This window comes from Ovis aries, chromosome 19, assembly GCF_016772045.2.
Source record: "Ovis aries strain OAR_USU_Benz2616 breed Rambouillet chromosome 19, ARS-UI_Ramb_v3.0, whole genome shotgun sequence".
NCBI lineage: Eukaryota > Metazoa > Chordata > Mammalia > Artiodactyla > Bovidae > Ovis > Ovis aries.
The window spans coordinates 10670996-10684456 of NC_056072.1; the positions used below are offsets into that span (position 1 = coordinate 10670996).

At 47.9% G+C, this 13461-nt stretch overlaps 1 protein-coding gene across 4 annotated transcripts in view; it reads left to right on the forward strand.

Annotated features, from left to right (window-relative positions):
• Positions 1-13461, forward strand: part of TRANK1 (tetratricopeptide repeat and ankyrin repeat containing 1) — a 94378-nt gene that overhangs the window by 46806 nt on the left and 34111 nt on the right. For all 4 annotated transcript variants that reach the window (XM_060402077.1, XM_015102243.4, XM_042235850.2 and 1 more), the window contains 4 exons: positions 4744-4905; positions 5736-5990; positions 7567-7743; positions 8369-11269. In XM_060402077.1, the coding sequence (XP_060258060.1) occupies positions 4744-4905; positions 5736-5990; positions 7567-7743; positions 8369-11269 (3495 nt within the window). The remainder of the gene's footprint in view (positions 1-4743; positions 4906-5735; positions 5991-7566; positions 7744-8368; positions 11270-13461) is intronic.

Below are 13461 nucleotides of genomic sequence, written 5' to 3' on the forward strand. Positions count from 1 at the left end.
GAGCAACTAACATACACAACAAGAACTATTACAGCTGAGCACTATTGCAGCTTTAAAAGATCTCTTTTAATTTTTAATTTTGAATCTGCTTGTATATATCTATTAAATATGACCATTGTAGAAAATTTGTAAAAATATCATTTTATATAAGCACAGAGGGACTTGGTTAGGATTCCACACTTACACTGCAAGGGGCACACGTTCGATCCCTAGTCGGGGAACTAAGATCCCACATGTCTTAGGAAGCAGCCAAAAAAGAGAAAAATAAATACATTTTTTAAATAAATAAAAATAAAAACAAAACTTTATTGTAATTATACTTTGGCATATTTTTATCTAGTCTTTTGGTTGTTCATTACTTACATAGTCATCTTTTTTAAAAAAACCTGTGATTGTAATGTATGAACAACCTTATAACCTAAAGTTTCTTCTCTCTCTTAAGCTTATAGAAAATTCAGGAAAAAGTAGACAAGTTCAGAGTGATAAATCACGTGTACCTACCCAGAGATGCCGACACACAGCTACCACTGTCAGTGTTTCAGCACATTTCCTTTTATGCTCTTCTGTGTGGCTGGTATCACTCTCTAGTTTCTTGCCTGATTTCTGTACCTTTCTCTGGTCTATAACCACCTTCTTACTTATCCTGAACCACACAGCCAAGCATTACTATACAACTGCATCTAACTGCCTCTGCTGTCAAGCTTGGTAGTCTTTCTGTTCAGTTTCAAATGACTTTTATACTAAACTAACTGCCCTGGTGGAAGAATGATGCCCTGAGGCAGGAGGCAGGGGTCAAGTGGCCAGGTTTCCATCCTGATTGTGCGTTATCACAGTTTTCTGTGTCTTCAGAGGCATTCTAGGATGAAGGTGGGATGCCAGGCCCAGCGGTATTGTTCAGTCACTGTTACACCACATGGTTCATGTTCTCTGCCTCAGAGCCGGCTGCTTGCTTAGGTGAAGTGGGTCTTCCCGTGCCAAGGATTTCCACTTCCTTTTTTCTAGAGGTTAGTGCCAGAGTGCTCTTGCTTCTCTCTGGCACTGGAAAGTCTCTTGATTAGAAGGCAGCGGGGATTTGCCCGGGAAGTGGCTGTGTGTGTGCGCGCGTTTCTGGCTCTCTGACCCAGCCTTTTGAGAGGCGAGCGAGGTGTGTATCAGAAGGCACAGCAGGTGGTGTCGGAGCTCTGCTTGGGTCCCTCCCACTGCTGTGTGCTCCCTGATGGGGTTCACTCCGCACAGCCCACACTAAGGCTTGTTCTCAAGGAGAACAACCTAAGGGCTTATGGAGCCTGCTTTGCTCAGGCTCCTTCAAACCAGAAGTGCCTGAGATTCATAGCCTCTAGGAGGTTGGTGACATTGTACAGGAGACAGGGATCAAGACCATCCCCATGGAAAAGAAATGCTAAAAAGCAAAATGGCTGTCTGGGGAGGCCTTACAAATAGCTGTGAAAAGAAGAGAGGCGAAAAGCAAAGGAGAAAAGGAAAGATATAAGCATCTAAATGCAGAATTCCAAAGAATAGCAAGAAGAGATAAGAAAGCCTTCTTCAGTGAACAATGCAAAGAAATAGAGGAAAAGAACAGAATGGGAAAGACTAGAGATCTCTTCAAGAAAATCAGAGATACCAAGGGAACATTTCATGCAAAGATGGGCTCAATAAAGGACAGAAATGGTAGGGACCTAACAGAAACAGAAGATATTAAGAGGTAGCAAGAATGCACAGAAGAACTGTACAAAAAAGATCTTCACGACCCGGATAATCATGATGGTGTGATCACTCATCTAGAGCCAGACATCCTGGAATGTGAAGTCAAGTGGGCCTTGGAAAGCATCACTACGAACAAAGCTAGTGGAGGTGATGGAATTCCAGTTGAGCTATGTCAAATCCTAAAAGATGATGCTGTGAAAGTGCTACACTCACTATGCCAGCAAATTTGAAAAACTCAGCAGTGGCCACAGGACTGGAAAAGGTCAGTTTTCATTCCAATCCCAAAGAAAGGCAATGCCAGAGAATGCTCAAACTACCGCACAATTGCACTCATCTCACATGCTAGTAAAGTCATGCTCAAAATTCTCCAAGCCAGGCTTCAGCAATATGTGAACCATGAACTTCCTGATGTTCAAGCTGGTTTTAGAAAAGGCAGAGGAACCAGAGATCAAATTGCCAACATCCGCTGGATCATGGATAAAGCAAGAGAGTTCCAGGAAAACATCTATTTCTGCTTTATTGACTATGCCACAGCCTTTGACTGTATGGATCACAATAAACTGTGGAAAATTCTGAGAGAGATGGGAATACAGACCACCTGACCTGCCTCTTGAGAAATCTGTATGCAGGTCAGGAAGCAACAGTTAGAACTGGACATGGAACAACAGACTGGTTCCAAATAGGAAAATGAGTACATCAAGGCTGTATATTGTCACCCTGCTTATTTAACTTCTATGCAGAGTACATCATGAGAAACGCTGGACTGGAAGAAACACAAGTTGGAATCAAGATTACCGAGAGAAATATCAATAACCTCAGATATGCAGATGATACCACCCTTATGGCAGAAAGTGAAGAGGAACTAAAAAGCCTCTTGATGAAAGTGAAAGAGGAGAGTGAAAAAGTTGGCTTAAAGCTCAACATTCAGAAAACAAAGATCAGCATCCGGTCCCAACACTTCATGGGAAATAGATGGGGAAACAGTGGACACAGTGTCAGACTTTATTTTTTGGGGCTCCAAAATCACTGCAGATGGTGACTACAGCCATGAAATTAAAAGACGCTTACTCCTTAGAAGGAAAATTATGACCAACCTAGATAGCATATTCAAAAGCAGAGACATTACTTTGCTGACTAAGGTCTGTCTAGTCAAGGCTATGGTTTTTCCAGTAGTCATGTATGGATGTGAGAGTTGGACTGTGAAGAAGGCTGAGCGCTGAAGAATTGATGCTTTTGAACTGTGGTGCTGGAGAAGACTCTTGAGAGTCCCTTGGACTGCAAGGAGATCCAACCAGTCCATTCTGAAGGAGATCAGCCCTGGGATTTCTTTGGAAGGAATGATGCTGAAGCTGAAACTCCAGTACTTTGGCCACCTGATGCGAAGAGTTGACTCATTGGAGAAGACTCTGATGCTGAGAGGGATTGGGGGCAGGAGGAGAAGGGGACGACAGGATGAGATGGCTGGATGGCATCACTGACTCGATGGATGTGAATCTGAGTGAACTCCAGGAGTTGGTGATGGACAGGGAGGCCTGTTGTGCTGTGATTCATGGGGTCGCAAAGAGTTGGACACGACTGAACGACTGAACTGAACTGAACTGAGGGCTTCCTTGATAGCTCAGTTGGTAAAGAATCCACCTACAATGTAGGAGACCCCAGTTTGATACCTGGGTCAGGAAGATCCGCTGGAGAAGGGATAGGCTACCCACTCCAGTGTTCTTGGGCTTCCCTTGTGGCTCAGCTGGTAAAGAATCTGCCTGCAACGCGGGAGACCTAGGTTTGATCTCTGGGTTGGGAAGATCCCCTGGAGAAGGGAAAGGCACTCCAGTATTCTGGCCTGGAGAATTCCATGGACTGTATAGTCCACGGGGTCACAAAGAGTCAACACAACTGAGCGACTTTCACTCACTCACTCAAGGCAGGCTGTGGACTGTGGCAGAGAGAGGCGAGAATCTGAAAGCCCATTCCCCTTGCCTTGGACAGCGCAGCTCTGATGATTCACTCCAGATCCCCCAGGGAACCGTGGGGCGGACAGCCTGCCTGCTTCCTCCCCACCCTCACTGGTTTCTTCTTTCTTGAACCGCTTGCACACAAATCTTTGGCTTGGGGTCTGCTGTGGGGTCTGACTACTGATGGGATGCTTTTATTTTTCCATCTCCTTTAAAGTGTCCCTGCTTCTGTTAGAACATGACATTGAACATGCATTCACCTCTTCACCACATGATAGTACTTAAGCCAGGTGTGAAAAGCCCACATCTGATTGATCTGTTTAGTAAGATTCCATGTTAACCAGAAGGGCTTTTTGAGTGTATAATCTGATACCAAATAAAGCATTTGCCCCTTTTCAGACTTCCTTTATTGGATGATTTCTAATCATAACTACTTTCTCAGTAAATTGAACTGAGCAGTTAGTGTCTTCCCTCTTGGCTGGAGAGCTGGCTCCTTACTCCTGGCTTTTTCCACTTTCCAATTAGATCTGTGGGTGGCTGGTGTGTAGTTGGATGTTACTGCTGCAGTAAGCTACCCTCCTGCTGTTATATCGTTGAACTGTTGTATCAGTTATCCATTGCTACTTAAGAAACAGCCCTCAAACCTAGGGATTTAAAGCAACAAGCACTTATTTAGTTCATGATCCTACAGCTCAGCCACTGAGGCTGGGCTATTCTCATAGCTGTAACAGAACTTCTTCAAGTGTCTGCCTCTTGCTGATCTTGACTGGGCTCTTTCATATCTGTGGTGCCTCAGTCTGGACCACTGGGTTGATTCATCTTTGTTTTATGATCTTTCTTACCTAGCCTGGACCTGAATGGAACTAAACAAGGCTTCTTGAGGCTCAGGCTCAACACTGGCACAAAACTCACAATCACTACATTCTCCTTGTCATAGCAGGTCATGAAGCTAGGCTAGAGTGGTGGAAGGGGGGAACAGGTGCTCTGCAGTTGCCTGGCTACATGGAGGGGTGGAGAGGTGTGATCGTCTTTGCAATCTATGCCTGTGTGATCTCTGAAGTCACAAGAAGCATCTGGGGGTGTTTTGCAGAACTGAGCATTGGTGAGGGACCAGCTAACGAGGGGGACATTTTCCGGAACGTCTGCAAGCAGCTGGTGACAAACATGAACTCAGGAAGTCACTTGTTGGAGAAAAACTTTTGGAAGCATGAACTGGTTCAGAGGTTCTTGCGCCTCCTTTCTTCTTTGCAAGGTAAGGTTTTTGACAACCTTCAATTGTGTTCAAAGATGCTCTATGCACCTTAATACTCTTTTCTACCGTCCTGTTTAAGAATTGATTAAAAAATAAATGTCATGATCTACATGGAGAAGACTCAAACAACACAGAACATTCTCCAGTGAAAAGTGGATCATCCACCTCTTGAACTTCCGTCTTTAAATCTCTTCCCTAGGGCAACCTCTGTTATTGGTTTCTCATGCATCCTCCTGGAATTTGCATATGTGATCCATTTACATTTTTTTATTTCTTCATTTTTTGTAAACTTTATTTAAACGAGTGTTTAAACAACTAAACATTTGCTTGTGCTGAATTTTCTTTGCTGAACTCTGGTTTTCTCCAGTTGGGGCAAGCGGGGGCTTCTGTCTAGTTGGTGTGCACAGCCTTTTTCTTGCGGAGGCTTCTCTTGTGGAACATGGACTCAGTAGTTGTAGCAGATGGGCTTAGTTGCCCCTTGGCATGTGGGTCTTCCTGAACCAGGGATCGAACCCATGTGTCCTGCGTGGGCAGGTGGACTCTGAACCGCTGGGCCTCCAGGGAAGTCCCTATCTTAAAATACCACAGATGTTTCTCTTTTCTGTTGGCTAAGACTGTACACTCCTTGGGTATTTCCAGCCTTCTCAAGAAGCTCACTGGCGAGTGCCGTCACTGCGGCTGTGATTGAGTAGCACGGCCGAAATAACTAAGAACTTGTCTATGGTTTCCTGTAACTTGGGGCAGTGATGTCCCTCTCTTTAGGGTTGTGGCTGGGGACAGAAATCACAGGAACCTTTTTTCCAAGTGTGGTGTGTTCTTGTTTTTGAAAGAAATCCCTTCTGACCTGGTCTATGACATTGACCGCGACTGTGCCAACACCTTCCTCAAGCTTTTACTGGAAAAACAGAAATGGCCCGAAGTGCTTTTGCTGCTGACCCGAAAGGTGAGCGGGCAGCCGCCGCTCGGGGACTGTCTCATCAAAGACTGCGACCTCTCGACCCTCGACCTCTGTGCCATCCTCCCCCACCTCAGGGCCTGGGACCAGCGGAGGACTGTGCTCCTGGACCGCCTGATAGACCATGGAGGTGAGTCCCAGATGCTGAGTCAGCCTCGGCGTCAAGCCTGGGGAGTCCAAGTGCCGCAGGTTACGGCGCTTTCACTTGATTTCAGACGCTCCTTTTTAATTTTGAAAAAATGTATTTATTTTTTGGCCTTGCCGTGGGGCTTTCCCTGACCAGGGATCAAACCCACACCCCTTGCATTGGGCGCATGGAGTCTTAACTCCTGGACCACCAGGGAGGTCCCTCGGATTCTCCTTCCGCCTCATTCTCTTTCTCCTCCATATCTTCTCACTGGAAGCAGTGATCAGGTCAAGGCACTTTTGTGAATTCTTCCCTTCCCTTTGTATTCTGTGTGAGAAACGTCAGGATTGTGGAGGGGCGTCAGCCCTGGTGCAGCCACAGTGGTCCTTTCCTCCTGACCTTCAGCTGGACCATTCCTTGCACTTGATACGCTGCGTGGGTCCTTGTCAAACTCGGCGGTGTTCTTTCCTGATCCATGATGGGGATTTGTGATGCTTGTTTTTAAAGAAACGGCCAGGTAATGGGTGGGTGGAAACATCTGCCACTTTCATCAGCACAGTCACACTTGGCTGGATGTGTGTCTGGAGCGTGCAGACAGCTTGCTGGATCCGGTTTTATTTAAAGCTAATCTGGAAACACCAGCCTCCTCTCCCTACACCTCCACCCCTCCAAAACCCCTTCCTAAGGCCACTACGAACTGGCCTCCATCTCCTCATTTATAAAATGGGAGTGACAATAGTCCCCCTTTCTCAGGGCTGTTTTGAATATTCCATGTGTTCATGGATGCAGGATCTGGGCAGAGCGCCTTGGCTTCATGGTTTTCCACCCGCCTCGCAGTTTAAGGGAAATCACCTTCAGAGGAAGTGATGCCATACTGGTCCCAGCTCTCAGGGAGCCTTACAAAGCTTTCCAGTGTTGGCCTTACCCATGGATTTCAGGAGATAGATGGAAGGTTGCCTATTAATGTCTTCAAACCCATTCCTGACGTGGACTCTTACTATCTTTGACCAAAAACCATGGCAGTTGTGGAATTCCTGTTTTGTTCCTGATGAAGCAAGCACTTATCGAAGGCCTCCCTGGGGTCAGGTGCCAGGGCCCAAGGATGGAGAGTGAACTCATGGCTGCTAGCAAGCAGTGCAGGAAGGCTGCAGGTCCAAAGAGGGTGGAGGTCGGGGAGCCTGCAGTGCAGAGGGGAAACGACTGAGCTAAAAAGAAGGTGATGTGCGCATGGGGACATGTCAGGGAACATGATAAATGAGGGCCGATGGGCATTCTCGGGGAGAAGCTTCACAGTAGCAGAGGAAGTGGAAAGCTTGATCACATCCTGGTCACTGAGTGTGGGTCACGGCGAGGGTTGGACAGACACCGGGAGTTCAGTCGCTCACACCGGCCCTACTCCAGGGCAGCGCTGACAATGGTCCTGCTGCAGCGTGGGAGAGGGAGCTGGAGAGACGGGGAAGGAGACGAGGCCAGGAGGGCGTTGGAAGCAGGATCAGCACCCCTTCTTACTTTAGACTAAAGGGCAGAAATGGTCCCACCCCTGGGATGTGGCTCACTGTGTCCTGTCTGCCTCCCCCAGCCTTGCTGGAGGGTCTCCAGGGCAGCCAGGAGACGCCGCTCGCTGTGTGCATGAAGCATGAGGACTTCGACCTGGCCTTCCTCCTCTTGACCAAGGGTGCAGAGCCCCGAAGTATTTCTCTCACGGAAGGTGACACTCCCTTGCATGCTGCGCTCCACATCTTTCTAGATGTCAAAGGTAGGCTTCATTCTGTCAGCAGTCTTTTTCTTGAGGACGAAACTGGATATTAGAAAGGATGCTGTGGCCTTTGGTCTTTCCTACTGGGAAAGCCAGCGATCTGGAAAAACCCTATCTCTTGGCCAAGCCCCTGTCTCTTGGCCCCTCACCCATAGCTCAATGGGAAGGAGTGACCATCACTGTGAATGGTCAGTGTGCGCTGATGAAGAAGATTCTTATGTTTCAAAGTCGGCCATCCATAGCTGCACGTACTTTTCATTTGTTTACATCATTTCAAGGGTCCTGACGTAAAAGATCTTATTGGAATGTTAAGATGATTTCTGGGTTTTTCTGCCTTGGCACTACCGACAGTTGGGCAGGATAATTCATTGTTTTGGGGCTATGCCGTGCATTTGTGGGATGTCCACCCACTAGATGCCAGAAGCACCTCCTAAACTGTGACAATCAAAAGTGTCTCCAGACACAGTGTCATGTCCATTGGGGAGCAAATTGGCCCCAGTTGAGAACCACTGGGTTATGAAATGCTTGGGGAAGTTCTGTGTTCTAAGACCCCTCCCCTCCCCAGCTGGCATCTCTGCTCCCCAGAATAGCTGTCTAACACTCACAGGGTTTTTGTGTCTTTCAGCTGACATCGGTTTTAACTTCCTCAGCCACCTGCTGGATCTGTTCTGGTCCAAGCCAGAGGAGTTTTCCTACCTCAACCCCAATGTGCAGGACAGCAACGGGAACACACTGATGCATATCCTCTTCCAGAAAGGCATGCTCAAACGCACGGGAAAGCTGGTAGGTCTGCTGGCGAAGTTTGACATCAACCTCAACCTGAAGAACAAGGAAGGCAAAGACGCGCGGCACCGCGTGAAGAAGAACGACCCACTGCTCTTGGCCTGGAACAAAGCCCTGACGGAGAGCAGGCGCCGGGGCCGGCAGGACACCACCGCCCACCCCGGGAAGCCCCCACGCCCGGCAGCCCCTGCTCACACTGCTCAGGTCAAGGGCTCCTCCAAGCTGCTGCTGGGTGCTGTGCGAGCCCCACCCAAAGAAGCCAGGGTCCCTGACAGCTGGGAGACCCTTCCCGATGCCCAGGCCACGAGGCCGGAGCCTGAGGCTGCCAGGCCCTGCTCTCGGAGAGACTGCCTCGTGCAGGACATCACGGCTTTGATTCAGCAGCTGGAATTGAATTCATCCCTCCCGGAGGACTGTCCCCAGGGCCTCAAGACTCTAGAGACAGGAGCTGTCACAGAAGGAGAGAAAGAAGAGCTGCAGGGTGCCCCGGGAGCGGAGAGCTCTGACTGCAGCGGGAACAACCCCGGAGCCCTGGAGGCTGCGGAGGGACGTGTGCAGGCAGGCCCCTCGGCCCCGGGGCTCCTTCCCGAGGGTAGCAGGGAGGCAGAGGGCAGTGATGACCAAGAGGACTGGAGCGTGTCAGAGATGGACATCTGCCTCCTGGACTTTGAGAACATGACGTGGGAGATTGAGTGCACTTCAGAAATGCTAAAGAAGCTGTCTAGCAAGGTCATGACCAAGGTCATGAAGAAGAAAATCATCCTCGCCATCCAGAAGCTGGGCAATGGTGAGTGGACTCCCGGCCTGCGGAAGCGGCTGAGGAACCTGAAAGGAAGCATCCAGCTCTTCGAGGCCAAGCTGGACAAGGCGGCCCGGATGCTGTGGGAGCTAGCGATTGACTTCTCCCCGCGGTGCAGCGAGAACCCCGAGAAGATCATGGCTGCGGAGCGCAGCACGCACCCCACCGAGAAGTCCGGGCGGGTCTACACGGAAATCATACGGATCTGGGACATCGTCTTAGACCACAACAAGCTGTCCTGCTCCATCCAGGCCATCTGCGGCGCCTACAACCGGGGCTTGTCCTGCATCCTGCGCAAGAAGCTGAAGGGCATCAACAAGGGCCAGGTGTCCGCCAGTATGAAAATCCAAAAGCGGATCCCCCGCTGCTACGTGGAGGACACGGAGGCCGAGAAGGGCGGGGCCCGCGCCGAGCCCGAGTACTTCCCCCCAGCCAGCGCGGTGGAGACGGAATATAACATCATGAAGTTCCACAGCTTCAGCACCAACATGGCCTCCAACATCCTCAACGACACCACGGCCACGGTGGAGTACCCGTTCCGGGTGGGCGAGCTCGAGTACGCCGTGATCGGCCTCAACCCCAGGCCGCTGGAACCCATTATCCTCATCGGGCGCAGCGGCACGGGCAAGACCACCTGCTGCCTCTACAGGCTGTGGAAGAAATTCCACGGCTACTGGGAGAAAGCCCAGCAGGCGGAGAGCCCGCTGCTGGCAAAGCAGATCTGGCTGAAGCGAAGGTTGGAACTGGAACCCAGAAAGGAGGGTCTGGGTGGGGAGGAAGAAGAGGAAGAGGAAGAAGGGGAGGAGGAAGAGGAGGGAGGATCCGTGGAGGTGGGAACAGTGGGCTGCCTAGAGGAGGAGCAGGAAAGTGAAGCTTGCGCAGAGGGAGCCAGTGGGGAGCCAGGAGGGCCCGGCCAAGGGGAGGAAGAACTTGCCCCACAAGAGCCCCCCGAGTTGGAGCACTTACATCAGATCTTCGTGACCAAGAACCACGTCCTGTGCCAGGAGGTGCAGAGGAATTTCGTGGAGCTTTCCAAGTCTACCAAGGCCACCAGTCACTACAAACCGCTGGAACCCAATGTCCACAAGCTCCAGGATCTCAGGGATGAGAACTTTCCCCTGTTTGTCACCTCCAAGCAGCTGCTCCTCCTGCTTGATGCTTCTCTGCCCAAACCGTTTTTTCAGAGAAACGAAGATGGCAGCTTGAAAAGATCCATCGTAGGCTGGTCCACGCAGGAAGAGCTGACCATCACCAACTGGCAGGAGGAGGAGGAGGAGGCTGAGGCTGATGGGGACTACTGCGAGGAGGAAAAAACTGTGGAAACGCGCCCGAGCGACAGCGACCCCCGGGTGTATGTGACATTTGAGGTGTTCGTCAATGAGATATGGCCCAAAATGATTAAAGGGAAAACCTCCCACAACCCTGCCCTGATCTGGAAAGAAATAAAATCTTTTCTGAAGGGGTCTTTTGAGGCCCTCAGTTGCCCCGGGGGGAGACTCACGGAAGAAGCATATAAGCAATTAGGGCGGAAGCGGTGCCCCAATTTCAAGGAAGACCGGAGCGAAATCTATGGCCTCTTCTCCCTGTATCAGCAGATTAGGTCTCAGAAAGGGTACTTTGATGATGAGGATGTTCTGTACAACCTGTCCGAGAGGCTGTCGAAGCTCAAGGTCCTCCCGTGGTCCATCCACGAGCTCTATGGTGATGAGATCCAGGACTTCACCCAAGCCGAGCTGGCGCTGCTGATGAAATGCATCAACGACCCCAACGCCATGTTCCTCACGGGGGACACGGCCCAGAGCATCATGAAGGGCGTGGCCTTCCGCTTCAGCGACCTGCGCTCCCTGTTCCACTATGCCAGCAGGAACGCTGTGGACAAGCAGTGCGCAGTGCGCAAGCCCAAGAAGATCCACCAGCTGTACCAGAACTACAGGTCCCACTCCGGTACGTCCAGGCCTTGGGCTTGCCTTATGGGGGAGGTGCTTGGCACTGACCTTGGGCTGGTTTGAAAGCTGTGACTTAGTTTTGCTGGGCTCTTGTAGCTGAGCCAACTTCAGTATTTTGGCGTTTGCTAGTAAATACCCTTATGAACAAGAGATCTTAGGATTTTTGCCACTGCTTTTTTTTTTTTCTTTTCTGTCTCTCTTTTGGGGTGGGGTGGCATGTGGCTTATGGGATCTTAGTTCCCAGACCAGGAATTGAACTGAGCCCTCCACCCTGAGAGCAGGGAGTCCTAACCACTGGACCGCCAGGGAATCCCCCTTTTTTTCTTTTTTTTAAAATTGAAGTATAGTTGATATACAGTGTTGTGTTAGTTTCAGGTATCTAGCAAAGTGATTCAGTTATACAGAATTTTCCAGATTCTTTTCCCTTATAGATTATTACAGGATACTGAGCATAGTTCCCTGTGCCTATACAGTATGTCCTTGTTGGTTATCTATTATATGTATAGTAGTGTGTACATGTTAATCCCAAACTCCTATTTTCCCTGCTTTCCCCCTTTTAGTAACCATAAATTAAGTAGATGCCACTACTCATTCTTAGGTTGATGATTTAAGCTGTGGTTGAATGGAAATAAACCTCTAGGTAATATCAGTTTAAGGTGTTCGCCATGACATGGAAACATTTCAGGGGAACATGTAAACAACTGCTTGAGAACTTTTGTTAAAGCACTTTGGAAGCACATGCTTCTGTAATGTATAATGATACACCAATTACAAGTCATTAATCCTGAAAGAAAGCAGCTTTTCTTTCAGAAGAAGCAAGAAAAGTAGGGTGGTAGGAGGTGGTGGGAGATAATGCAAACTCAGGTGATTTTAATTTGTGCTTCACATATTCCTCTTCCCTGTGCCAGGCATGATGCCAAGCAGTTGGCATAAAGTATCTGCTTTTTTTTTTTTTGCTGTGCTATATGGCTTGTGGAATCTCAGTTCTCTGACAAGGGATTGAGCCTGGGCCATGGTGATGTAAGTCCAGAATCCTAACCACTAGACCACCAGGGAACTCCCATGGGTATCTGTTTTTAATCCTCACAACAACCTTATAAAGAAGGCATCTCTCCCATTTTACAAAGGAGGTAACTGAGGCGCAGAGAATACTTCCTGTGTGGTTTTTAGACTGCTCACCAATTCACCATCGATGTCCTCTATGACCACAGACAACACAGAGTGTTATTTTACATGTTTGAAAATTTCGTTTAATGGACTCATGTCAGATGTACCTTTCTACAACTTTGTTTTTTTGCTTATAACAATGTTTTGGGATTTCTGCATGTTAATACAGAGCTGCAGTTCATGCGTTTCTCAGTGCTGTTAGTATCTAGTTTATGACTGTTGCACATTTTGTTTTCCACGTTCCAGACAAAATTATTATTCTTTTATCCTTCAGCAAAAATATTTTCATATTTTATACCTTATTGACAACACATCTCCTACTTGCTTTACTTCCTGAAATGCTTCCCTTATCATTTTTACATATTTAGAGTTTTTAACTTTTAAAAGATGATAGTAAAACCAAGAAACAAGTAAATGAACTATTTGTTATGTCAGCATTTTCTGATTTGCAAACTTAACATATGCCATAATCTTTAAAAACATACATTTTTCTCACAGCACAGTTTCTCTTTACTGTGGCACAGGATAAGTGTTTAATGAACCCAAATATCTTTTGAAGTTCTACTAATTAATCCAGGGGTGAAACTGCAGGGAATGAGCTGTGCTTTTATTTCAAGGACTTGATAAGAGTTAACTTCAAGCTTTCTTCTAGGTATATTTTTATTCTCTTGGGGTCAGAATTTTGAAAACAGCATTTTATAAAGCCACCTTTCTCTAACTGCCTATTGCAAAAAGAACCAATTTCATCTTAACCAATTTTCTCTGGAGTCTGAAGAATGCCATTGGCCCCACAGTGTTTTAAAAAAAAAGATTATCTTTCTTTTTTTCTTAGAGGTTCATAGATAAATTTTTCTTAATGAATTGAATCTGAATTTCCCATTTTACAAAAGGCAGCAAAAATACCAATCACACAAATGGAATATAAATATAAATTATATATATATATATATATAAACTCACACATTAGAAGATAGAATGGTCACAGATCCACTGAGAAGATGACCCATATGGAGTCCCAAACAC